At 32.7% G+C, this 27,116-nt stretch overlaps 3 protein-coding genes across 8 annotated transcripts; 1 reads left to right on the top strand and 2 right to left on the bottom strand.

The window, feature by feature from the left end:
• Nucleotides 1–2,620: 2,620 nt before the first annotated feature.
• On the bottom strand, nucleotides 2,621–16,372 carry LOC108765252 (uncharacterized). 2 transcript variants are annotated; one of them, XM_018513865.1, is made up of 11 exons: nucleotides 16,273–16,372; nucleotides 16,026–16,134; nucleotides 13,410–13,542; nucleotides 13,180–13,336; nucleotides 12,351–12,482; nucleotides 10,541–10,624; nucleotides 10,065–10,292; nucleotides 9,495–9,698; nucleotides 8,271–8,462; nucleotides 4,178–5,583; nucleotides 2,621–3,408 (listed from the first exon to the last, which is right to left on the bottom strand). In XM_018513865.1, the coding sequence occupies exons 4-11, from the start codon at nucleotides 13,198–13,200 to the stop codon at nucleotides 2,754–2,756; spliced, it is 2,922 nt and encodes a 973-aa protein (XP_018369367.1). In that variant the 5' UTR covers nucleotides 13,201–13,336; nucleotides 13,410–13,542; nucleotides 16,026–16,134; nucleotides 16,273–16,372; the 3' UTR covers nucleotides 2,621–2,753. The 2 variants fall into 2 exon arrangements, with proteins under 2 accessions (XP_018369367.1, XP_018369368.1); XM_018513866.1 differs by lacking the exons at nucleotides 16,026–16,134; nucleotides 16,273–16,372 and adding an exon at nucleotides 15,616–15,648.
• A 2,371-nt stretch (nucleotides 16,373–18,743) lies between these two features.
• Nucleotides 18,744–22,566, top strand: Pex12 (peroxisomal biogenesis factor 12). Of its 4 annotated transcripts, none has more exons than XM_018513870.1 (8): nucleotides 18,744–18,787; nucleotides 19,157–19,186; nucleotides 19,264–19,386; nucleotides 20,286–20,394; nucleotides 20,469–20,668; nucleotides 21,640–22,008; nucleotides 22,106–22,191; nucleotides 22,281–22,566. In XM_018513870.1, exons 3-8 carry the CDS (start codon nucleotides 19,267–19,269, stop codon nucleotides 22,390–22,392), a joined length of 996 nt encoding a protein of 331 aa, XP_018369372.1. In that variant the 5' UTR covers nucleotides 18,744–18,787; nucleotides 19,157–19,186; nucleotides 19,264–19,266; the 3' UTR covers nucleotides 22,393–22,566. The 4 variants fall into 4 exon arrangements, with proteins under 4 accessions (XP_018369372.1, XP_018369371.1, XP_018369370.1 ...); XM_018513869.1 differs by having other exon boundaries at nucleotides 18,750–18,764; nucleotides 19,129–19,186; XM_018513868.1 differs by lacking the exon at nucleotides 18,744–18,787 and having other exon boundaries at nucleotides 18,805–19,186.
• A 709-nt stretch (nucleotides 22,567–23,275) lies between these two features.
• Nucleotides 23,276–27,116, bottom strand: LOC108765292 (solute carrier family 25 member 40). 2 transcript variants are annotated; one of them, XM_018513939.1, is made up of 7 exons: nucleotides 26,921–27,116; nucleotides 26,307–26,473; nucleotides 25,312–25,446; nucleotides 24,970–25,132; nucleotides 24,688–24,881; nucleotides 24,481–24,562; nucleotides 23,276–23,650 (listed from the first exon to the last, which is right to left on the bottom strand). In XM_018513939.1, exons 1-7 carry the CDS (start codon nucleotides 27,036–27,038, stop codon nucleotides 23,403–23,405), a joined length of 1,107 nt encoding a protein of 368 aa, XP_018369441.1. In that variant the 5' UTR covers nucleotides 27,039–27,116; the 3' UTR covers nucleotides 23,276–23,402. The 2 variants fall into 2 exon arrangements, with proteins under 2 accessions (XP_018369441.1, XP_018369442.1); XM_018513940.1 differs by having other exon boundaries at nucleotides 24,970–25,105.

The raw sequence follows: 27,116 nt of genomic DNA, 5'->3' as shown, positions 1-27,116 counted from the left end.
TGTATATATATATATATATTATATATATGTATATATATATATATATATATATATATACATATATATAATTATGAATAAAATTCTATCCTGAATTCTGATACGAATTAAAAAGATAAACTGAGATTTTTTAAATGATGATAGTTCGCATTTAACGCTGAATGCACGTGATCTTTTTTTCGAGTTTCTTCGATAGTTGATCGAAATTTCCATAAAATGTGCCCAACACTGATCTTTCAAAAGTGCCTTTAAGCGAAAGCGCTAAGGGCAATAGCCCGCATTAAAATGTCCTTTAAAAAATTGCACGACCCGTTCGCATATTTGGTTAATTCGTAAAGTAATAGGACGGATACTTACGATACAAGTAGCGTGGAACAAAGGAGTAAAATTTAAGGCTGAATCATGCTGACAATTCGGGTCAGCTAAATTCGCAGTGACCTCCTGTCTTAATTAGATTATAATATAGATTTATAATATTATAGACAAGGATGGAAAACTAGCAATCTTAGAAGTGAGTTGCATCAACGATCTGAATTAACTTCCGAGTTAATAATCTGCTGTTCCTTTTTGAATCATATGCGTTTATCAAGATGTTTTTAAAATTGCATTGTAAACTCTACACAACGATAATGCGTTTACGCAAGTTGAGATTATTTTTGTTTCATAAAATTGTACAGTTATTAATAGTTTTTAAAACATACAAAATGTTCCAAAATTCACGATTTAAAATACTATAGCATGAAGGTTTTCGAAATTTAACCCTTTGTCAATTTCATCAACTTCGATTAGCTTAATCCACCGATTAAATTTCAGAATTGTCAACTGCAAAATTGAAAACGTTCTAACTTTTTGCAAATTATGATTTATTTAAGTAAAATTTAATACTTCAAATTAATAATTGAATAATATTTTCAATCAAAATAATTAATTTTATGTATTTTTGTATCAAATTCATGCGGTAATATACATATATTACATCATTCTTCACAGTTGTCATTATACGGTTGAAAATTCTGAAATTTAATCGATCGACTACATAGGCTGCGTTCCACTTAACGCTTATAACGCTCGTGGAATCATTTCATCCCTGTTTATTAAATGTTGAACAAGGACAAACGATGCTCGCAAGCGTCAAGTAGAACGCAGCTATAGAAGGATGTATGGACAATGAACATGTATAATGGATATATTTCATATATAATTATATGAATGTTTATGAATGTTTATACCAAAAGAGTAGAGATCAGGAAACCGAACTAGGCTTTCAGAAATGGTCGCGTTTTCAGCAGTCTCAACTGTTTGAACTGTTGCGGAGCGGATCCGTGAGCGCTCGCTGCTATTGGATGATCTAGAAGAATACATCAATAGCAGCGAGCGCTCACTCAACTGTTGAGTCCGCTGAACGCAGCCATTGGCCGTTTTATGATTCGTCACGCTGATTGGATTATACTTTTAGATTTAAAGGAATAGTCCTATCTCATAGCGAAGAATCACAAACTAAAGCGGTTTGCAAAACTGTTGAGTCTGCTGAACGCAGTCAAAGGGATGAAAATCAGGTTTTTGAATTAGTATTAATGGTGCTCGGTAAACAGTATTCGAATCATAAAACTTCTCTCATATACGCTCACGCACATATACATATAAGTTATAACCAACACACAGAATCAAACAACAAAGACATTATTATTTGACATTATGCTTTGACAGTAACAGGAAGGCATAAATTGTCATTAAAACTGCATGAAGAGTAGAACATTCTTCATGTAAAACTGATACGACCTACCATGCAAACTACGAGGTATCGTTATTGAAATATAATACTACTGGAACGAGCGCGATCTGCCTTTGTTAAAAGTGATCCGAGAGAGCGTTCCGATTGGTATCTTATCCTTTTTTAACATATACTCAACTATAATTGCACATGTACAGTAGACGGTATTGCATATGCGTAATCGTAGCTAAGTATAGGTTAGAAAAGAATAAAGATACCACTTAAAAACGCTTTGTCGAATCGTAAAACTAACGCCAGCGCTCGTTCCAGTAGTATTATATTTCAGTACGTATCATGGAATGGAAGCGATATCTCGATCGAACTAATTCAGATGACCCCACTTTTGGGCTCATATTTCTGATTAAAAATCATATTCTTCTAGGGATCATTAAAAGGCGAAAATATAAGATAAATTTTGCTTCCTAATTTCTTTTGAATTCGAGAGCGGAGGGGAGATCAAAAATGGTCCTTACCGCAACCCTTCTTTTTCATTGTAACCAATAGTTTCCGAGATATAAAGGTTTAAACGTAGCCAATTGTAGACTACGTTTAAATGATCACCTACGAGTATTAATGAGTGTGCTAAAGTGCGTTTCATCAGCATCACTAATATACTACCGCACCTACGATTCATGGACAGGTGACTATTTAAACGTAGTCTATAACTGGCCATATTTAAACGCTTACTAAAAAAAATGACCGCTTAAAAAATAACATATTTACTTAATTTTTTCGAGAACTTTCTTGCTATAGTATTTTAAGTCGCGAATTTTAAGACATCCTATATAGTTACTTCTGTAAATCTTAAAGCTATGATAAAATAAAAAGATATTATTTCACTCGACATTTAATTATCACAATCAAACATGTAATATTGTGAGCTTTTTCCTTGATAATTTAGCGAAATATTCTACAGCAGAGGAATTAACTTCGGTCACATATAACCGAGACCAATGTAATTGGTACCCTGAGATTCATGTGCTTGTTATAGTGATGTTTCGATGCTGAAATTTGTTCGTTTGGCGTTCTCCATTCTATAATCTTCCATTCTACCTGTGAAGCTTCTTCGGAAGTTCCTATTGAGACGAGCGACCTTCGGCCGCCTCTCGGTGAGTGATCTGGTTAAACCAGCTACCTGGCGTCTTCTGTTGGATAAGTACTTCGAATGACTTTCGTGAGATCTATCATCACATTCATTCGAGCTTGTCGACCATCTATTCGTTCGTTCAGAGTGCAACCCGTCATAAGAACGAAATGAAACGTCGTTTCGATACCCTCGCGACGTCTCTTCCGCTCGAGCGGAAGTGCCCATTGCTTCGAGTGGATATCTATTGTGTAAAAGATACTGGAGTTTTCTTTCATGCCAGTTATTCCACGAAGAATGCATTACATGTGGTAATGGATACGTGATACTGTCGGGCCGCAATGGATTCCTGGTTGGATAATCGGTCGGAAGGCATCTTGCATCTCGAACAGCTGGAGATCGACTTGACAGAGGGCGAATAAGCATTGCCGAATCGTTGGCGGAATCATCCTCTCTGGCGCTACATTCCCTCAAATTTCTTACTGGTACGATATTTTTGCCGCCGAAAGGATCGCCAGGGAAGACTTCTTGTATCGGACTGGCAAAAATGAGCGTTCTACAAAGACAATATCGATTTATGACACTCGCACGAATATACTGTATTCTGGAGTTATAGCAATTATTTTATATTATTAGAAATGGGACGTAAATGTCGTGTTCAGATATTATGCGACATTCCTCGTCCTATCAGTGAGTGGTATAATTGCCTTAACTCCAAGTCATACATAGTAAACGTTAACTTCCAACTTTGTATGGGGCGGAAATAAATTAAAAATTATCCCGTAAGAAGAGATATACAAGATAAAGACATAAGATATAAAAATCTAAAACTTTTTTATTTTTGTTAGTTTAAATAATATTTTGATTTTTGAAATAATTAAAGTGATAAATTACACAGAAGGGGTATAACTTAAAAATAATAAAAATAATAAATTATGGAAAGAGCATATAAATTTAATTTAAATAAATTTTAGCAAATTTTTAAGAAAATTTGGGAACATTTTAATTATAACTTAGAAACATAATTTAAGAAATCATATGAGCCTGAACGAAATACAGAAGAGAGTACTTGTAAGGACATCATCAAGTTGATAGTTAACAATAATTATGAGATGATTACCAATTAATAACAAGCCACAATACGCCATTATATGGTGAGTAAGCAGAAACAAAACAGCGCAAATATTAATTGTTAATAAGCAGTAAATAATATCAGCAATAAATATAAGCATAATATCAGCATAATAATAATTGAACATAGAAATATTGTCAGTCACTTAAAATGAAATACGACAAAATTATTATAGGCCGACGGCGAGACTTACCTAGTGCTTTCCCGTTTTTGATCATTATTATACATTCTGTCTCTTTCCGACCTAAATTCCTCGAAGGATGGCATTCTCCTTCTGGGATTTAATCTTTCCCTCGAGCGTGAATCGGTCAATTTATCGATTTGAACATCATTATTACTCTTCTCGCCTCTGCCGGTACTGTTGTGATATCCAAGACCACGATCAGCATCCTGTTCAGTAAGATTTTGGAATTCATCCGCGGTCACTAGTGTATATCTGCGCCTGTTTTGCTTCAAAATCGACTTTAAGCAATAGTACGTTTTCGAGTTGGGTAATTTCCAACAAGCCTCATTTAATATAGGATTTACCATGATCCTGCTACGAGGCTCGGTTTTTGGAATAGTGCCCATATTTTTCGGGGAAACAGTCGTCTCGTCGAGGGAGAGGGAACGGTGATGAGTCAGAGAGGGCGAAACTGGGAATCTCCTCTGGCGTTCAGGATATTGCCTTTCGTGCCGAAGACTCATCTCTACGTTGACAAAGCCAGTTTTGCCAGCTCCTGATAGATCTTCTTCATTTTCCAGTATGTTCTTTAAGCTCCTGACATTCTCCTTCGGGAACGTATTCACCAGTTCCGACCGCGATCTCAAGTTAGGTTCAGAGATGTCGCGGAGTATAGTCCGACGCTCTCTTTCTGATGTCACGTTGGAAATGAAATTTGCCGATGTAGTCTGAGAGCTTTCGTTAGATTTTTTCCTAGCGACAATGCGGGGAAGAGTATCGGCATTGATCGTTTGCGTGCTGGTGGAAATCCTGCCGCAACTGCTGCATCTGCTCGGAGATGCTTCGATTTGAAGATTATCCATGGAAACTACTGGGTTTGCAGGGGGATGCAATCGACCATCGGCCGTCGTCCGTAGCGTCGCCAGTTCATTTTCGAAAGTATCGCCAATCTCGGTACTCGTTGGCAACTGCTCTCTGCTGGTCGCGACCTCGATGTAGCTGCGCTGCTCGTCCATCCTCATCTCATATTCGTTCGCATTTCCATGACACGGACAAGGACAGTGGCATTCGCATGGCATCAGCGGAAGTATTCGCATCGGATCATCCACGTTACATGTCGTCATGTTACTCGTGCATATAGCAGGGGCATTATTCATGACTGCATTTTGATCATCGTACTGTTCGGCACGTTCGTAAAGAAGTGCCTCAGAGTAGCTGGGTACTATGTCAGTTGCAACATTCATCTCTTCTCGGCTTTCCCAATTTTCTCGTCTTTGTTCGGGCTCATTGCGAGGTGTTGCTGGTTCCATCAATAACGCCTCGCTGTAACTGGGTGCCAGCATATATGAACCTGGCTGGCTTAGCTGGCTTATGGATGCATGGATGGGTTCGCCAGAAGTCGGTGTATCATAATTTACACCAAACAGTTTGGTAACCTAACAGAGGATTTTTATATTTATTTTTGCAGATTTTATTGTATATTTAAAAAAATATATTCAATCTTTAAATTACTTAAGAGTCGGCAGAAGTGACGAAAACTCGTTTACATCTCATTTACGATGCAGCGATACATATCTGCACTCTACGTTGATTTGACTACGTTTACATAGTCCGATTTACGCCGAAGTTACAAAATTGATGTAGGAAACTGTCCAATCACAGTCATTCCATTTTTTCAGAGGAATAACTATGATTGGCCAGTTTCATAACATCGATATTATAACTTCGACATAAATCAAGCCATGTAAACGTATAGCAATTGTCTTGTAGAAGAAATATTTGTCATCATAACTATAAGTTTTGCCTTATTTACGTTTATTTACGAAGCTACGAAGCTTACTGCAAAGATTACTGTCGATTCTGCTCTTTTATACTCTTAAAAATATTATAAATAAATAAAATGAACTGCTCCTTACTCACGGTGCAGATATAATCGCGGTACACATATAATCAAATCATATTTTGTCTTGTAGAAACAATATTTCGCTGTAAGATTTTTTGCATATATTTTGAAAAGCTGCAAAGCCTGCTAATGAGCCGCAGTTAAAATAAACGTTATAATAAGATTATCTGCACTTCAGCTATACTATTGTACAAATCGAGTAAAATATCAAAATGAATATCTATTTCACGGTTTTTTCCCTAAAAAATCATTCTTTAACAAAATGCAGACAACTTTGATAACGAATACCGCAATTATATTGCCATTTTCTCAATACTTTAGCCGTAATTTGGGATAAGAAAAATTCACCGTGACTCTTGCCGACTTTAAACAAATCTTAAGTAAAAACTAGGATAAAATTTGATCTTTTTCTTGCCACACGAGTGTGAATATAGTCATTTTCGACGTATTTTTGCACGAATCCATTGGCAAAAAGATGATTTTCAAGATTTTCAAGACGTTATATCACCGACAACTAATTTTTTTTGTTAAATATATATTAATGTCACACGCACACGCACACACATACATGAAGGTATCAACTTTTAAAATGCACTTTGTTGGTTTCAATATGATTTTTTGTTTCTGAGATATTATTTGACAAAATTTGCAGACTTTTGTTATATAACATATATTCAACAAAATTTAATCTTTTTTTGGAAACATAAACAATGTGAATAGTCACTTCCGACAAATTTTGCCAGCTGAGCATGAATCCATTAGCAAAAGTTAAGTAACACTTCACAATTTTAGGAAAAGTGGCCAAAGGAAGATACATTTTTGGCCTTTCTACTGTCTCATTCTCAGTTCTACAAAAAGAACTCTTAACAAATTCTGTCGTGACGGTAACATATATGTTTACCAAGTGTCTCATTTTATTAAATACCTTTTTATATAATAATTATTATCTATATATACAACTTTAATTTTATATTGTGACTAATTTTTACTACTGTGATATCGTTATTATTTTACTATAAATTAACACACTGACGCTTAATAATTTAGACATTGACGAGCACCTTCTCGACATGCGAAATTAAACTTTATAGCCAGTTAGAACATTTTAAACAACCATTGTTGTCCAGCCTCGCCGTTTGCGAATAATTTCCGTTTCTCTGCAAAACATCTCACTAGTCATCATTACTATGGGTATAATTTTCTCTATCTCTTCGACTGCTCTCAACCAATGTAACATCTCCTGTATGCATATCTGAAGAAGGCTCAATGAGACCGAAACATGTTTTATATATATATATATATAATTTTTAATCAATTATAGAATATTATATTTTACATACTTTTCATTTGATTTTTTATGTTTTAAAATATTACATTATATTTGAATCTTATGTGCCCTGTATACTCTCAATATTGCTTAACAAATTCGTTTGGAGGTAATTATTCACTATAGAGAACTCTGTCCCGACCTTGACATATATTGTCATGACCCTAAATGACCTCCAACAGATCTCAGCCGTCGAACGTTATTCTTTAAAAAGTTATTAATAAAAGAAGTTTACCTTTTTAGCAGAGAATCTGAGAACATTAGCTAATAAGAACAGACTTATTTGCAAAAATGATATCGCATACACAGACGTCTCAAGGCCTCTTTCACCAACCTTGATTAACGCTAATCGAAGCTAGTTAACCATCAGTAGCAAATTATTACGTTAATTATAATATATACAAATAAACATGTGATTGATGGTAAATGAATAAATGCACGAGCAAACTTGATCAAGAACTACACGTGCTTCCGGTTACCTTGCAACAATGCAATGGAAGAAAACATGACAAATCGTACAGCGCAGCGCGCAAGCGCAATGTGTAAATTAGTTATTTCAATTAAACTAATTTGTTGCAATAACAATGATAATAACAAAGACGAGTTTGTTCTATGAGCACACTGATAGCTGCTTACAGACATAATTTTTTTATTGAACCATCAAATTTTTTTGGTATTGAACTCACGCAGCAAGCTACAGCTTTGTTGAATCAACGAATCTATTTTGTTTCCGTGTGATTGAGCTATACTCGTTATATTAAGATCTTTCCGACGAAGATGCTTACACGGAAAAAAATGACTTTGCGATAACAGCTAAATTTGAATAATTGAATCAAATGAAACGATTAAATTGAAAATTCCTCCCGCTTAACTTCATTCAAAACTGTTTTTACCTGATAATCGGCGTATTGTGTTTTGTATTCGATGATTACTCGTAAAGGCCAGCTAAGCAGCAGAGCGCTTAGACTCCAATAAATATAGTGATTTGTAAACCATGGGTTACCGAGAACAGCAACCAGCATCGTGTTAACATTGTACCCGAGATCAAGACCTTCTCTCATCTCCATATAGTCGTCACTAAGTTCCTGAAAGTGTAAGTCTTGTTGGTTATTTACAATCTTGTATGAGAAGTGATTACGACGAGAAGTAAAACATCTTTGTCTCTCATTTTTTCCTTCTCTTCCTCCCCTCCCACCTATTTAAAGTTATTAAAATATTCAACAAAGTACACAAATGACACAGTTGACAGTAGGTCTGTTTTTTTATTATAGGGCTATGTTCTAATCTAAACTTACTGCAAGTGTTAAAAATCTATAGTTTACGTCACGTGCACTATAGATTTTCAGTACTGGCAGTAAATTTTGGAACACAGCCCTTGTATTCTTACATCAAGTATGTACATACATCGTTTATTCTTTGACCGGTAAAAACACTAAAAACAAATCCCCTCCAGGGCGGAAATGGTTATGGCCACAACACAGCTTTTGCATAACACATAGTGCATAAGCGAATCAACTAATCAGAATCTTTCCTTTCCTTCCATTCCATGGAAAAGAAGAATTTCGATTGGTTGATTCTCTTATGCATTATGCAAGAGTCTGTGCTGCGGCCATAACACACGAGGCATAAGAAATTGAACCAATCAGATTTCTTTATTTCATGGAAAAGAAGAAAACGAAGGACTTCGATTGGTACATTTTCTTATGTATTACATGTTATGCGTCATGTAAGAGTCTATGCTGCTCCCCGCTTTAAGGGCCATTCCATACAAACTTGCATAGCCGCATAAACATATGCATAAAGAAAATCATCCAATCGTAGTTTACGCTTGGCTTTATGACAGAAATGTGATTGGATAATTTTCTTTATGCATATGGTTATGTGGCTCTGCAAGTTTGTGTGGAATGGCCCTAAGAACCAATCGCTCGATAAGTATAAACTGTATTCCAAAATCCATTAAAAAAAATGTGTTGTAACCTTTTTGTGACCAGCTGGACGTGGCCTAGACGCGGCAACGCGCTCTGATTGAACGAAATAGTGTTTAGTGATTTTACAATTGGAAAGCATTCAACAATATGACAATTATCACGCACGCACACACAGACATATTTTCTTACTTGTTCGGCGAAAAATCGTGATCGTGCTTCCTCGAATTCCGTAGCGGACCTTATGTTCGAAAATGCAAAGCCCTTGGTAAGTGTGATCTTCGTAATTGGTATCTTGGCCTCGAGTATCAATTCTTTACTGATGTCTTTCACTCCGCAATAGTCGTAATAGTAGTGAGTGGTAGCCGAGTGTGTGTTCACCCTTTCGTAATAGACCTGTAGAGCGACACACACACAGAGTGAGATTTGTCAAACGCATCTTTAACTTTTCTGCTATCGCGACATCAATTATTATATCACTTTTATCATTTACACTAGGTTTCGAAATACACAATTGACCTCCTGACGGATATGCATATCTACGTGAAATCGCACCTCTAAAGCAGATTTATCATTCGAATTATGGCTGTGATTTCATCAAAGTGGATACATAAAGATCGAAAATTTTTAAATTGCTTTTATAATAAATATTTCTTTTCTATTTTAATCTTTCAAGCAACTTTTGTGAATATGCTCATGAGCTCGTGCTTGAAAGGATTAAAGAGGAAAGCATATTCGATAAAAGGTAATGAGGCGCGTCACCTGTGTGGTAGTATAATTATCTCCATTCCTATAACGCGTGATTTGCCGCTTCCTGCGCACGTAGTGATAGGAAACTGCCTTCCACCATATTCGCGGCTGTGCCATCTTTAGCTGTGCCAATTTGGACAACACGCTGTCCTGGCTCTCCGCGTGTAATAGATCGATCCTGATTGGCGAGTGGTAGCACTCCACCAGATAAACCAGATACAGCATCCCCATAAATGCTACCTGTACGACAGAGAAAGGGAAAGAGGCCAAGATTATAATGAAAGAGCCAAGGGAGCAGCGCGACGTGGATTTAAGTGTGTAGAGCAGTGGAAAGATCGAGCGAAAAGAGTCGATATTACTCTTCATCGAGGGTTTTTTTTTTTTTTTTCCCCCTCTTTAAAGAGGAACGATACACAGGGCTGATTCGTAATGAAGAGGAAAAACGGGAGAGTCGTTCCTTTTCACGTTTGCCCTCGATATACACGTACCGGAATATATATATAGCCGTCATCACAGGGCGATGATACGTGTCTCGTACTTCTAATGGGGAATTTGGTATAGTTGACCATAATCTGAGAAATACGAAAAAGATTTTTTGTTTACAGGATTACAACAGAGAATTTGCCTATATACATGTGGTGCACATAAGATAGATAGTGTATAATTGATATATTGAATGCGCCTTTTGAGAATTTTCTAACAATTTAATTATATGAAAATTTAAATTATTTTGAATTTACTCAAAATTTAAAATTCTTTAGCCTTAAAGTTGGAAAACTTAAGTTTTTTATATATAATATTATAAAATACTTAAAAATACTAAAAAATCTTTGTTTAGACATCTTTTATAAGCGCTTAAATATCTGAAACGTTTGATACCTTTGAACTAAATTATTAATTTCTAATCCCCCCCCCCCCTGATCAAAAATTGAATTAAAAAATCCTCTACCATTTTGCAACTTTCGTAATATAGTTAATAGTTGGACACGCGGATATGCGCTTGTAACATTCGGCAATCTTTAGAAATTAATATTTCGTCGACCAATGCGAAAATTACAAAATTATAGAAGACTTTTCGACTCAATTTTTAATCAGGAATAGTACTACATGATTAGTGTCCGCTATTTAAAAAAACACCCTGTATAAATGTTGCATAACACGTTATTAACATACATATATTACACGTAACGTACATGTTAGTCGTAACTTCTTACTCATAGAGGCAATATTTGTAGTATAACATATAGTTACATTGTAGTAATTACATTCAAATAGAAGAATATGATTTATTGATATTGTATTACACCAACGCTAATCAAATATTCTCGGTTCTACGATACCAACAAATCATATTCTTCCATTTGGATGTAATTACAATATATATAACTACACAATGTAACTATGTCTGTGTTTGTTGGGTAAGTACACATATCAATTTTAACAATTCGATCACATACATATTCAAATTGCTTTGAATATTATTTGAAACAGATTTTAAAAGTTTATAATTAAAAAAATTTTTTTCACGTCTGAAGGGACTCTTACATAGGAACATCAAGCGTCAAGCGTCTGAGGATGTAAATATGACCATGTGAAGCCATGAACTCACTACGTACATGTTCATGCCACTACCAAGTTCGAGTTCATTATCACTAGCTCAATCCAAAATTTTTACAGAAAAAAAAAAGATTACAAATTTCTTTATCCATTCTTAACTCAGTATGGTGACCAGTAACGTTGGAGGTAAAATGGATGAAGAAATCTACAATATTTTATCTTTTCCAGCTTTGAACACGAAATACACCAACGCCAGATACATTAGCATGTATATTTTAATCATGGAAAAGGAATTTTTTTTAGTTTTATCTCAGTAATACGGACAACTCCAGCATCCCCTTAATAATCCTTCGTATGTAATAATCTTTTTATTAATTGCTAGTTTTTTTTTTAGAAATGATCTTTTTCGAAGTCTTTTTTGAATAATAAAATATTTGACTAATAGCATTTATATCCGTTTTTATTACGAAGGATGTAACATTCGATATTTGTTTATACACTTGGCGTATACTCTTGTTCATGTTTTTGAAAAATTTCTTTAGGATTTCATATAATTGAGACTTTCTAGATTTCTTTAACGTCTTAAAGAAAAAGATCTTCAAGATTCAACAATTTTTGAATAATAATAGAAAATATTCGAAAGAGTCGTGACTCGAAACAATTTGATGTTTCAATCCATCGCATCCAGCGGCATAAAATCAATTGTGAATACAATATATATTCAAAACATCTTTCACATACCTTGGTAACGTTGGCACATCTGCACCATGTTACTGCCGCAAGACAGCCGTATATAAGGACTGTCAGCACCAGGCATTTGCAATTCGGTTCCTTTTGCAGCGCGCCGCATAACGTCTGAGGGACCGGTCGCTGCTGAAGGTGAAAGATTAATCCACAAGGTTGTCAGTTATTTGCAAAATTAGAGCGAAAAACGTTACGTTTAATAAAAGTAACAAATTTATCTTAAGTGGTTTTTGTATTAAATTAGCACTATTAAACTAATATGTACTTTCCCGTTATTTATTAATAAAGTAGATTTTTTGTGCCTACATATATGTATATGTATAATAGTCAAAATATTTCTTAAATAATTTCTTAAACCGGTAATTTCAAGTTTTGAATCTTTTTAAATAGACATCTAACAATAGGATCTATTTACGTCATATCAAACTGGCAATATTAATTCCTACAATTACTAATTTCTGTAATTACTTTCATAATTCTGCATTTTCTTTATGGAACCGTAATAGTTCAATTATATAATTATATTATAATCAATGTATTTTTAAAAATTAAATTAATTATAATTAAATTAAACGCGAAAGGAATATTTCTTACAAATATTTTTTAATTATTTCTACATTTCAATTATCCTACTTTTTGACTGGGGTGTGCAATGCATCTTGAATTACTTCTAGCACTGACAGTCAAAAATGAATTTTTCTTATAAACAAGATTAATATGATTTACTATATGAAGGATTCTGAAACGATCATAACGAGCAAAAAGAATGAATAAAAGAAAAGAAAGAAACTGAAGATGAACGATACCCTCATGTTTGCTAACGTACTTCCTCGTTTTCTCGATTCATTATGATAATGATGCTACCAGGATGCTACCAGACTTGAATTGGACGATTATCAGCCGTTAAGGAGAAAATTATGTCATTTCAGCATGGTCTATCTTTCGCTCGCTTTTCGCCGAAATGCGGACTTCCTCTTATGATCCTGCAAGTATCACGATAACAATGTGAATCTGTTATTCCTTTCTTATTGAAGACGTTCGCAGGATTAAGCTTACATTATGCGTGAAAATTTGTGGGATATTGCATCATTATGGATGTATGTGTAAGTTTCCTATCAATGCGAGATGTCCACTCAGAAATGATTTATCAGCTACGGTATTCATGAAATTTCGTATATGTAGTGTTGCGCTTAAATAAATAAAAATTACTTAGATAAGGATAGGATAAATTACACATAAACGTATCTTAAATAAGAAAAAGATGACATTATTTTAAATATTTCTAGATGAAAGATGAAATTATAAGTCAGAAGATTTGTATGTGATTAAAGTAATTTATTGTTAACACTTTGCACATTATTTTCCGCGCCAACTTCTAGTGCGTTTTAATTAAATTCTTAGATTAGGAGTCCATATTTCATTTTATTGTTTTTATTATTAAATTATAAGTCGTTTCATCTAGATAATTTTAAGATCATATCGCTTTTAAACAAAATGATTTAGAATATAGAAACGATATATTCATATTTCCACATATAATAGAAATCTCTATTTCTTAAAAAATTACTTTTTTTATAAAAAAGAAATTGTTTAAAATCTTATACTGGAGAGAAAGGGGTGCATAAATTCGCTACACATTAAGATAATTTAAAAAGATTACACTTATTTTTTATCTAAGATAAATATAAAGATGGAGCTAATACATATTCTAATAGCCAAGATAAAAATAATATAAGTCATTTATTCATCTATATAGATAATTACCAAAATAATTATATATATAAATAACAGCAGACACTAGCTGAATTTATATATCGTAAAATTTATTATATTTTTCTAAAAATATGTTACATTAAATTTCAGAATATTTTTATTGAACTTTATATATATGTGTATGTATCTAAATATTTTTTCCATAATATTTATCTATAATAATTACAAAAAAAATATACAAACATAAATAAATTGCACGATTGTGGTAATGTCGAAACAACCACATATCAACGATTTAGAAAATATATAGCGATAGTTACATGATGGCAACGCATTCGCGCGATTTATATAAAGATTGCAAAATCAATTGCTCAATGTGAGAGTTTAGCTATAATACGCAGGCGTCGGGGGGAGGGGGGGGGGAGGATACAAAATTAATCTAGTCTTATCAAAGTCGTCGAACGCTTATTATATATATGCGCTTATTATTACGTATTCAACTACGCGTGCAGTACATCGTAAAAAGCACCCCCATCCCTAACAACGCTTGCAGAGATGTTTCCCAATGGGACGGATTTACGGAGTGACAACGATATAACACGCAAAAATCTCACGATATGCAACATCACGGTGCAAACATAAACTACGTTTACACAGTCACTCTTAATCATAGCTAGTTGTTTTCATAACTACAGATGTTATATTAAACCCGATTAAGGATGCTGTGTAAACGTGGTCATTATTCAATATTATTCAACGTAATCTTTAGTTACTCTCCAAATAAATCTAACTGTGGAATACATTCAGAAGAATTGCTCGCGATGGAGTGATTTTCCGATTTCCATCGTTGAATATCGAATTTCATAAACATGAGAGAGAAGATTTTTATATTTGAACAAACAAAATCTAATGCAATCGAATGCAATTTTTTAGCTTTAAGTGTATGGCTATCTGTAGGCTGTTTTAATTTATTTAACAAATAGGATAAAAGCAAGGAATATCGGTTTTTAAATTAATATTACTTCGATATAAATGCATATGAAAATTTTAAATTTATACAGAATTCTTGAAAAATATGTTAGCTACAACATTCCATGAATGAGAATCGCCAAAATTTAAATCCAAACAAAATTTTAGAAGACATTAACAAAAAAGTAAGGTGTGAAAGTAGAAGGGTCTAAAAAATAGGATTTAATATGGAATACCGATTAAATTTGGGGAAAAGTAATAAATAATACAATAAATAAAGTGAAAATTTGTTTATTTATGTAAATTGATTAAAATGGAGTTAAAATAATTCCTGTTTTTTTATATCATTAAATAATTATGCAAAATAAATATTAACAACTAAAATAAACATTTTTCACAACAAGAACCAATTCTCAACCTTCGATGTATTCCATATTATTTGCATATTTTCATATGACAAGTAAAGTCTTTCCGTGGCAATAAACAAGTTAGAAATCGCAATTATAATCAGTATAATGTTGTTCATACAACATTATTAAAAGCATTAAAATCTGTGTAATATAAGCATTAACAAACTTACCTTTTATTTGTGAGAATACTTTTTAAATAAAGCTCTCGAATCCTCACAGACGCAAAAAAAAAAAATAAATAAACGCTTATACTAATGATGCACGTTGTCGCACCGAGTTCATTGCTTGTTATAACACGTTTTAACAACTGCACCAACTTCCACCGATTACTGCCAAATTGCAGTGCTTTATTTAAAAAGTAAGTCCCTATATTATTCACTTTAGTAGCCCTAACTCCACATTCCCTGCTTTTACCCTACCTCAAACGATCAAATTTATATTGAAGTTAGGATGACAAAGTTTTTAATTGAGAAAAAATATATGTAACAAAAATCAGAGAAAAACATATGTCATTTTTATCACACGAATTCTGTAAATCTTGTAGTAGGTGCTTCTATCATACGCGATTATTCTTTTTTACCGCCACTTTGGTGGACATCTGGACAACATCCGCCACATCCTTGCAACGCGCGCCACGCGACTCGAAGATCACGATTCCCTCGTCATGTGCGCGTGGACTCAGGTTTTATCTATACATTGGAGAAGGAAAAAAAAAGTTGACGCGAGATTGTGTTTTCAGTCGCAACAAATTCACAGAATTGACGAGAAAGCAATGACGGATGAATAGAAGATATAGAGTGCGACGATATATCACACGACACTTGTACGTAGCAACGCATTACCGTTAGACATGGGTGTGGATCTACTCCTGAGAAACGTGACGCGATCACAACCACCCGTTTTATACCGTTTACTATACGAAGCATCCCCGCGACGGGATGGCGCCCCGACTGATATACAGAAGTAATCGACGCTCGGCGTCGGCGTTGGCGTCGGCGTTGGCGTCGGCATTGGCGTCGGCGTTGGCGTCGGCGTTGGCGTCGGCATTGGCGTCGGCGTTAGTGTCGGCGTTGATGTCGACGACGCAATTGGCATCAGCGTTATTGGCAGAAGTTGCTGTTTTTACCCGCCTATTGGCGAAGGATTGATGCTCACGAGTCTTTTACTCGTCCTTATTAACTGTTATTAACTGTGCTGTGCACATAAATGAATAACATCATGAATCTTGACTAGCCGACATCATTCCCCCAGAATATCTACTCGGGAAAAAGTTTTCATACGTAATCATATATAAACAATTATATATGAAATATGTTCATATATATAATTACATATACTCATGAAAAAAACTATATATATATATACTATATACCCTAACAGCACAAGACGTCCTCAGGATTATCCTGAATATGTCCCAGGACATCCTAGACATTTTATGGACATGCATATCTCCACGGGACGTCCTGAGGACATTCTTAGGGCATCATCTTCAGGACACCCTCAGGACGTCCTTTGAACATTTTCAGGATGTCGTGGGGATAGCCTCAAGACATTCTTGGGACAGCCCCAGGACGTCCTTGGGATAGTCTTAGAACGTCCTTGTGGGACTTTCTTAGGACGTCCTTGTGGGACAGATATATTCAGGACTATTTTAGGACTTTCAGGACACCCTCAGAACGTCCTCAGAACGTCCTTCGGGAAAGACTTCGGTAAAAATTTTTTATACAAATAATGTATTATAGGTATATGCATGTTACAAAACTATCTACAACTTAATATTTACATTAATTGAAAGAATCAGTTTTAAATATTTCAATAGAATGTACTTGTCTTTTTCTTTGATACTAACCTAGGGCTCTATTCTTGAAAAGAAACGTATACGAAAATCTAGGGAAATGCTACAGTATACGTTACGTATACTATAGTATTTCCCTAGACTTTCGTATACGTTTCTTTTCAAGAATAGAGCCCCTCATCATGTGCTAACAACAAAACATATCGAGTACCCACACAGCAAAAAAAATCTATGGAATCTCGTCAAGATATCGTGCTGGGATATCGCAATATCTCAAAGATATTCAATAGACTCTGGATATATGGCAGATATCAACAGGATATACTAATGTTCGCACCAAAGAAGGACTAAGATATCTCAAAAGTTTAAGCAAAATATATTCTTACGTTATTCCTGAGATATCCATAATTATTGTTGCTTATAGTAAAATCTGAAATGTTATCGTAGGTATATTATAAAGATATATTAGAGATAATTATAGTATCTAGTCGGAATATATTTGGGAGAATGTTTTTTATAATTATAATGATGACTTAAATTTACACCGATTATACAGAGATATTACGGTAGTATGTAATCTCGAAGGTTTCTGGCGTGCTAAAACCAAATCCATAGCCCAAATTGCACCATTTCTAAAATATTCTAACCTTAAAATTCCAAAAAGGCGTCCAATGTAGAACCAGCCTTATTTGGCTGTTTAGAAATGTACGTGTAAACACACCTTTAAATTATAAAACCTAATTATGAATACCTTAGAACATATACTACTGGAAGAAGCATAGGCCCCCCTTACGGAAAAAAACTATTAATAAATAGTAAAATGGCCGATAGTAATTTGGCTAAAGGCCGCAGCACAGACTCTTGCATAACGCATAATGCATAGTGCATAATCAACCAATTGAAATTCTTCTCTCCCATGGAATGGGAGGAAAGGAAAGATTCTGATTAGTTGATTCGCTTATGCACTATGCGTTATGCGTTATGCAAAAGTCTGTGCTGCGGCCTTAAGTCCGGATCTACAATAGGTGTTTTATGCCTTATGCCGTAAGAAACTGACCATTTACAGTCGAATCCGAGAAGAATAAGCGACTATGATTCGCCCATTTCTTATGGCTTAAGGCTTAAAACCCTATTGTAGATCCGGGGTAAGGGCTTTCACACATGAAATGCATAACAGAGCATAAGCATAACATAAGACTGCTGGACCAATGAGCATCTAACATAATGTCGCCATATTGATTTACATAAGATGCTCATTGGTTTAGCGGCTTTATGTTATGCTTATGCTCTGTTATGCATTTCATGTGTGAAGCCCTTAAGCGTTAAAAGTTAAATAGCGTATTCGATTTACTGACTCGACCCGACTCCGAGTCAGTAGTCTGTTCTGTTTAGCTACAAAAGAAGAGCTAAATTGTGTAAGAAATGCAGCTAAAAAGAACAGACTGTTGACTCAGAGTCGGATCGAGTCAGTAATCGAATACGCTATAAGACTTTAGAGGTTAAGATATCTGTCATCTCCACTCGGTACAGCGCTATGTATACATTCTGTATTTATTACACAAATTCTCTATTTCGCAAACACAAATTCACTGTTTTAAAAACAAATTCATTGCTTTACAAATACAAAGTCACTATAAAACCAATAACAATACAAATTCACTGCTTTAAAAATACAAATTCACTGCTAATGTAAAGAATTTGCATGTGTGCTTAAAATAGTGAATTTTTGCTTTTAAAGCAGTGAATTTGTGTTTATAAAGCAATGAATTTGTGCAATTAAAGCAGAATGTATACATTGAGCAGTATCGAGTCGGGATGACAAATATTTTAACCTCTAAAATCTCGTACTTTAACGCTTGATAACTCGATTCATGATGAAAACGCGGAGGCCGACCGCCGCGTTTTCTTTTTTCCAGATTCTTTCATTTTGAGTGAAAATACGTCGAGTAAGTACATTTTTATTAAGATTCTAGGTGGGACTCGTATTCTAAATAATTATCACGGTATATTTCTATGCAAACAGATTATGGCGGAAAAAGGTGCTCATTTGACTGGGACTGCATACATTAGGCCTTCTATATTTGAGATTATTGCACAGGAATCCCTTGCATCGACTCTTGAACCGGCTTTTAAAAAAATTCTTTCGGTACACTGTCATTTAATGTGTTTCTCATAATGCCATGTTATAATATTGCTCTTTAAAGTATTAATTGATTGCATAATTTTTCTTAAAACGTATTTATCAAAATAATTTTTAGACATTTTTATTGTGCCAAATGTATTAACAATACGATATTTATCTGGAAGATGCTCACCATCTTCAATTTCAATGAAATTATGCCCATTCGACACGTTTTTGCATGAAACGAAAGAATTTAGCAGTAAAATATGCTTGGTCCAACGAAGCGAGATATTAATCGTTAGTTAATTATTGTTAGGTTAGGTTAGGAAATTTGTCACATCGATGGCGTAGAGAGTTCTGTTTTATAAACACAAATTCTCTGCTTTAAAAATTCAATTTTTCTGCTTTAAAAACAAATTCTCTATTATAAAAACAAAAATGATATTGTAGAACAAATTACATAGATTGTGTTTCCAAAGCAGAAAACTTGTATTTTTGAAGCAAAAAATTTGTGTTTATAAAACAAAGAATTTATGTAACCCTCTATGCAACCATCTATGTGACAGATTTCCTAACATAACAATAATTAAACGATTAAAAAAAACTAACGATTAATATCTCACTTCGAGGGACCGAGTACAACATTTTAATACCAGATCGATTCTTTTGTTTCATGCAAAAACACGTCGAATGAGCATAATTTCATTGAAATTGAAGGCGAGGAACATCTTCTGGATAATTATCCTAAAAATTTTTTTTTAATTTATTTCATACATAATTGTTTATAAAATAACAATCAATCAATCAATTACTTAATATTACATTACATTTAAAAAATTGTTGATTGTTTTACATATGTATGAATTATATTTATATTATATTTAGTATTCTAAAATGTAAGCCTTTAATTTTAATAATTTTAGTTTCTTGTATCTTTTAATCTTGAGAAATATGGGCATATTCTTCAATGGACAGATGAAGGGTATTTAATTTTTAATGTATTTCTTCAACGATATTACCTAAAGAGATATTGTAAGTATCTTTCTGTAATCTAATATATGATGTATCTTCATATAATTTCTTGAAAAAAAATATATCATTTTTAGTTGCATCATTTTCTGAAACATTTTATGGTTTGAAACGTGTCACAATAATTAATTCCAAGACAGGATTACAAGAAAAATTATCACATAAACAACAAATATTATCATTAATAATAATAGTGACATTTCCATATTTAAAGAATAAACTTGTGCAACTTAGTACAAAATATAAACTACAAAACATAGACAGTACATCAAGAAAGGCGAGTAAAAAAGATATAACTATCATTTTTAAATGCACACAGTATGTTTAAAAAGGCAAAAATTCTATAAAAATCAATGAATTCAGATAGCAGTCTTTCATTTCAAGGAATCCATATAATCATTTATGCAACAAAATGGCAGTACAGTGATTGGAAGCTATTATAATACTCCTCTTCCAGGATTACCTTTAGCCAATGCGTTTTAATACATATCTCGGATTGTTATGTTATCAAGAATTTTTTTTTCAAGTATAATTTTATATTAAATGATAGAAAAGTAAAAAAGAAATATTCAATCAATATCGGCTTACAGAATAAAAAAAGTTTGTCAGGATTAGGTGAATGTGGGAATTACTATGATCTGTTTTTTGACCAAAAATTGAGAATCCTGGCTATGCATGCAGGTGTGTGTGTGTGCGCGTTGTCATGGAATTGTTCCTTTAGGTCAAATTGTGAATTTAATATTTTATTTAGAGGTTTTAAAATGGCTTTTGGAAGGATTGGGACGCATTAGGTATGATTTAAGCACTTCAGGAATTGGTCTCCTGCACGACAATGTGTCTGTGCACACAGCCAAGGTTATCTTGCAACTTTTAATCAACGACAGGGTATCACAGTAATCTACCCACCTTCCATATTCATCTTGACTCTGGCAGACATTATTATCTTCTTTAAGGTAAAATTACGCTTAAAAGGAAAGTTTTTTTATGATGTACTAGCAATCTAAGGCAATAGAATGTGTCAGTTAAATGTCATTTCAGAAGAGGCGTATTATAATAGCTTTTAATCATTGTATGTACTGCTATTTTATTATGTATATCAAGAAAATATAGAATTATATAAAAGCCTCATACGAATAAAGGCTAATATCTGAAGTTGTTGATTTTTTAGAATTTTTTTCTGTTAATATTTCATACATGTGTGTTGTACAGTAATTTCTTAATATATTTCTTAAATATTTCTTGATACAGAGGAGACAAAAGTTTTTCAATAAATGTGTCGTTAAAGGACTCTCAATTCTTTTTATAACATATGAAACTCTCGTGTTATATAATTACATACTTTACGTATCTGAGAAATCAATATACCCATCATTCTTGCTAAGACTACTATCTGTTACATTGACATACGCCGATCCGCAATCTGCTCTCACTGTCACCGAGTTATTAAGGAAAATAAAATATAATTCATTCACTGTCTCTGATGGATGGAATATACTTCAAAGAATCATTACTGGATCTCTTGAACTCGGAGCTTTCTTCTTACAATTTCTTTCTTGGTGGAATCAGGAAAATTATGACATGGATATTATGAGTCTTCCAGCTCCACCGCCACCAAAGGTAAAAATAAATACAATGAATTAGCATAATAATTCGATTATATAATATCGATATAATTTAAATTACTAACAAAAACAAAATACAATCTTTTTAACAGGTGCCAAATGTAGCGCAGCAATATAAAGGAATTTGTCCACTTTGTCATAAGCCTCATCATATACATACCGTGCTTATGGTATCTGGGTAAATAGATAATATTTTAGCACTCAATAAAAGTTGTTCTATTTTATTTTTAAATAAAATACAAAATTAATTTTACGCCATTTTTTTAGTTACATATTTTGCTATCAATGTATTTTGTTGGAAATACGGATAAAAAAGAAATGTCCAGTAACACATTATCCTGCCAAAGAAGATGATCTAATTCGTCTATATATAGAATAATAAATTATACATGCATGTAATTTTTCATGTATATGTTGAATATAATATACACATGTAAATGTCAAAGAAGAAAATAAGTATTGTGAGAAGAAGTTGGGCTTTATTCGTTTTATGAATGAATTACATATTTCAAAGTTATTTGGCATTATATCTTCAATTTAGTTGTATTATATATATATAAAATACAACTAAAATCAAGATATAAATGATTTTATATATATATATAAAATATGCGTACCACATAGGCCCGTGGTAGTAAATGATCTTCCCTCTAGTTTTAAAATAAAATAAAAAATCATTCACGTTTCTACGGGTGAAAGAAAACGAGTTTGGTGATTAGATGTGGAGAGTCCTCGCTAGATCAAAGAGTCGCAATAGGCCTCAACAGAGTACCTCTCAAGAGTATCCAAATGTTCGATGACAATATGTAATAGGAAAGAGAAATGTAGAGATTTTTCATGCAAACCACCTCCTCGGTTGCTCTCGATTGCGAGATCTCCGAATATATTCGGTTAATGTATAAACGAGCGACATAGATCTCTGACATTGATATCGAAAAAATGCATGAAGAAAATTTTTGCAAAATATATTAAAATATATTTTTCAATAAAACAGACAATTTTTAATTGATATAATAAATTTGAAAAATATACCAAAAAATATTCAACACCGTTGTACCTCGGTAATCAACAAAAAACTATATATTTGGAATTAAATTGTTCTTCTCCAAAAGACAAAACATTATATGATAGCTGTGTGTCAAATTGAAATAAATATTTTATTTTATTCCAAATTAAAAGGAGAGGTTGAGTATATTTTACACATATATTTCATCAAATGGAAATATTATTTGATTGAAAAATATTTACATTTTAATGTTTCGTAAAAATTTTATTTATATATGTATCTTTTTGCTTCTGACATTACAATTCAATACGTAGTGATCAAGCATGAGCCTTAATTAGTAACTTTATAGTTTTTTATTTAGCATATTATTTGTTTTCAGTATATCATTTTGTATTATTAGGTTTGTGTTGCAATAAATGTACATCACGTTCAATTTCAAATTCGACAGCTTTTTTAGCATTATACGATTGAAAGAAACGTTTGCCATGTTCGAAACTCGCAATCATAATTGCACAAGCTGGGGCTACTTTTACCAAACGCGGTATTAGTCCAGTGAATAAACCTTTTAATCCATTCTGATAATAGATCCTTTGTATTATAGTCCATGTAGTACTACTACGAATAGGTTTATCTAAAAATTCACATTAATAAATTTTATACAGGGTGTTTAGCGTAATGATTCGCACGATTTTTCAGACATTTACTACGTTTACACGGCATGTTTTACGCCGAAGTTATAACATCGATGTTATGAAACTGGTCAATCACAGTCATTCCATTTTTCAGAGGAATAGCTATGATTGGCCAGTTTCATAACATCGATGTTATAACTTCGGCGTAAAACATGCCGTGTAAACGTAATAATTTTCGATAGTTAAAAAAAAAGTTGAAAGGTGAATATTCATCCGTTTTATATAGGCTACAATAGTGAAAAACATGATTTATTTTAAAAAATATTGTTTTCATCGAAAAATCAATGTCATCTTAAATTTTTTAAATATAACACCATACAATTTTTTCCTCATAATATTGTAGAGATCTTCAAGACAAATTTAAATCACACATTACTCAAATGTCACTTATTTTTATTGATTTTATTGAGATTTAATATCAAATTACTTACAATCCCTGACTAAAACACAGAACATACACACATGTATTGATTTAATAAAATATGCAATAAAATCAGTAAAACATCAATAAAAGTGACATTTCGCTAGTGATTTGAATTCGTCTTGAAAATCCCTGCGATATTATGGAAAAAAATGGTATGGTGCCATTTAAAAAATTCAAGATTACTTTGATTTTTTATTTTAAAAAATTTTTTATATTTTTTTATCACACATTGTAGCCAGTATAAAACAAATGAATATTCACTTTTCAACTTTGTTTTTTAATTGTCGGAAGTATCTGAAAAATCGTATATAAAATATTGGCTGTAATTGTATATAAAATATTTACCTGAATAAATTTCTTTTTCACCCATTTCAATTTGTCTATGTGTTTTTACTACATCAAAGGGAATAGTGAAAAATGCTGCTATCTACGATAATGTTTACATCTTAGCATATCTTTTTGGAGAGAGAGAGAGAGAGAGAGAGAGAGAGAGGGAGAGAGAGGGAGAATATATATAAAATATTGTAATTATTATATTTCTGAAATACATACAGATCCAGCTACAGCTCCTGCTACCAGATTAAAAGTAAAAGTTTGCTGTGAGCTATACAGTCTCTTTATAGTTTCATAATTTAACCAGTATATAGCACTAAAAGGAACGTCACGAAGAAGAGTTGAACTCAATCCCATCCACAAGCCAGAAATACCACTATATCTCACAACTATTTTTAATGTCTGTGTTATTTCTGAAACACATAAAGCATATTTGAAATTGTCAAATCTTATTTTAAGCTTCTTTACATATCAATTTGATATTACATTAACTTATCCTACCTGCATAACTTAGTTTCTGTGATTGCATTTTTGTTCTTATCAACTCCAATGGACTCACCAGTGTTGCAGCCCAGATTCGTGCTGTGCCACCAGCTAATATAGGAATCCAGAAAGGTTGTTCCACATTGGTTCCCTTCTTTTTAAATTGTCTATTATATGTATCCTAAAAATATGTACCCACATACATACACACACACATATGTATATGTATGTATGTATGTATGTTTTTATATATATATATATATAATATTAGATATTTCATCTAAAGTTCCAAGATCATATATTATATATAAATAAATTAAAGTTAACAAATTATCACACGCACAATGAAAATACTAATACCTTCAAATATAATCTTAATTGTTCGTATGAAACAAAATAAATTACAGTTGCAGGTACAGCTAGAATAAGAGTAGGACTTAAGCCACTCCATAATGATGCTATACCTTCTGTTTCACTTATTTTTAATAAAGCATCCTGAAAATAAAATTAATAAAATTAACAAATGAGTGGGCATTATTAAATTGTAAGATTTCTCTTTGTATATAATATTATGACTGTGTATTCTATACGCCCAGTGATGCCAATTTCCAGCGGTTTTCCAGCCAGATCCAGCGTCTTCTAGAGGCTGTCCAGCTGCAAAAATCCAAGAAATACGGCTTAAAACAAAAAAAAATCCTGTCAGAATTACGGCTAGCCGCATTTCCTAAATTTTGCAGCCAGACAATCTCAAAAAAACGCTAGATCTAGCTGGAAAACCGCTAAATTGGCATCACTGTATATACCTTACTATATATTATATCTTGATATCGGAAGAGCAAACAATTATATGAATATTATTTTATACTTTTTGTAAAAATAAATTTTATTTTTTTGTATGCTTATATATGACAATGATTCAATATATCAAAAACTCTTTCAAGTAAATAGATCTAATTCAATCAGCATATGTTCTTCATTTCAACAAAATTTGACCTTACAATGCTTGATCAAGATTTATAGATTTTTTTTTATCAATTTATATACTAAAAAGTTTTTGGTAAATTTTGTCACTATAGAAAAAAGTATATTGGAGAAAAAATATAAAAATTAATTTGTTATAATATGTTAGTATAAAGAAAAGATTTATATGATATTGCATTTCAAATATCATAATTCATATGAAAACAGGATATTAATCATGAAATTCTTTTCCTAGAATAAAAAGTGAAAAGTAAAAAATTTCTATATTAACTTCAATTGTAAAAATTTTCATTTTTCACTTTCCATCCTAAGGATAAAGTTTCATGATTAATACCCAGAAATATTAATGTCACAATTGTTTAGTAATTACATACAAATGTCCCATTAAATTTTCCATTTCTTTTCATCCAGTCAGGCATTTTACCGTTGGTACACGGACATAAATGATCCATTAAACCATTGCAATATAAAAAACATTTATTTGAAAGCATCGCTTTCTGTTGTGTTTGAAGACGTATTTTTACCACATCCAATGGAGTTACTAGTAAAAACATCAGAAAAAAACAAATATACAAAATTTTACTTATAAAAAGTGCACAAGCAACCAAAGAGATTAAAACAAATATAATTTTTAGATTATAAAACAAAAAATGTAAAAATATTACATTTAACTTCAAAGGAATATACAACATGAATAGACAACAGAATATAATGAGATCTTGTAATTTTCATAAGTTGATACGCGATTTAAAAATGGCATATTTTGGAAATATTGGTAACACTCTAGTCTTTTCCTAAGTATATAGAAAACAAAAAAATTATATATATATTTTTGAATTAATCTAACATTTTAATAAAAATAATATATAAATAATCACTGAGAGTGAGTGAGTGAGTGAGTGAGAGAGAGAGAGAGAGAGAGAGAGAGAGAGAAGAAACAAAAATCGTAAATTCTACAATTATTCAGTTATCATTATTGCAAACTTACCAAACACCGATGTTATAAATGCACCAGTGCAAGAAGCCACAATTTGTTGATAAGGTTTGATACGAAATCTTGGATCGTCCAAGTCAACGTTCGACGACACGTTGATTAATTTATTCATTGCAGAGAGTGAGAGAGGTAATTTTACTTCAAAATCTACATCACATATGACCCTTTCTTTTACCCTGGTAAGCCCTGG

The sequence above is a fragment of the Trachymyrmex cornetzi genome, unplaced genomic scaffold (assembly GCF_001594075.2).
Source record: "Trachymyrmex cornetzi isolate Tcor2-1 unplaced genomic scaffold, Tcor1.1 scaffold482, whole genome shotgun sequence".
In the NCBI taxonomy this organism is placed as follows: Eukaryota; Metazoa; Arthropoda; class Insecta; order Hymenoptera; family Formicidae; genus Trachymyrmex; species Trachymyrmex cornetzi.
The sequence above is the reverse complement of the archived record's forward strand: the minus strand, read 5'-3'. Positions and strand labels throughout refer to the sequence as shown.

Coding starts and splice junctions, on each gene's coding strand:
- LOC108765252 (XM_018513865.1), bottom strand. CDS start 13,200: ATGAATCGAGAAAACGAGGAA. Junction 10,625..12,350: donor GATGTGCCAACGTTACCAAG/GTATGTGAAAGA, acceptor CGTATTTCTCAG/ATTATGGTCAACTATACCAA. Junction 5,584..8,270: donor CACAATACGCCGATTATCAG/GTAAAAACAGTT, acceptor ATCCTCTGTTAG/GTTACCAAACTGTTTGGTGT.
- Pex12 (XM_018513870.1), top strand. CDS start 19,267: ATGGCGGAAAAAGGTGCTCATTTGACTGGGACTGCATACATTAGGCCT. Junction 20,395..20,468: donor ATATTACCTAAAGAGATATT/GTAAGTATCTTT, acceptor TATCATTTTTAG/TTGCATCATTTTCTGAAACA. Junction 22,192..22,280: donor ACCGTGCTTATGGTATCTGG/GTAAATAGATAA, acceptor CCATTTTTTTAG/TTACATATTTTGCTATCAAT.
- LOC108765292 (XM_018513939.1), bottom strand. CDS start 27,038: ATGAATAAATTAATCAACGTGTCGTCGAACGTTGACTTGGACGATCCA. Junction 25,447..26,306: donor GAAAATTTAATGGGACATTT/GTATGTAATTAC, acceptor TTTTATTTTCAG/GATGCTTTATTAAAAATAAG. Junction 25,133..25,311: donor AATTAAGATTATATTTGAAG/GTATTAGTATTT, acceptor ACATATTTTTAG/GATACATATAATAGACAATT.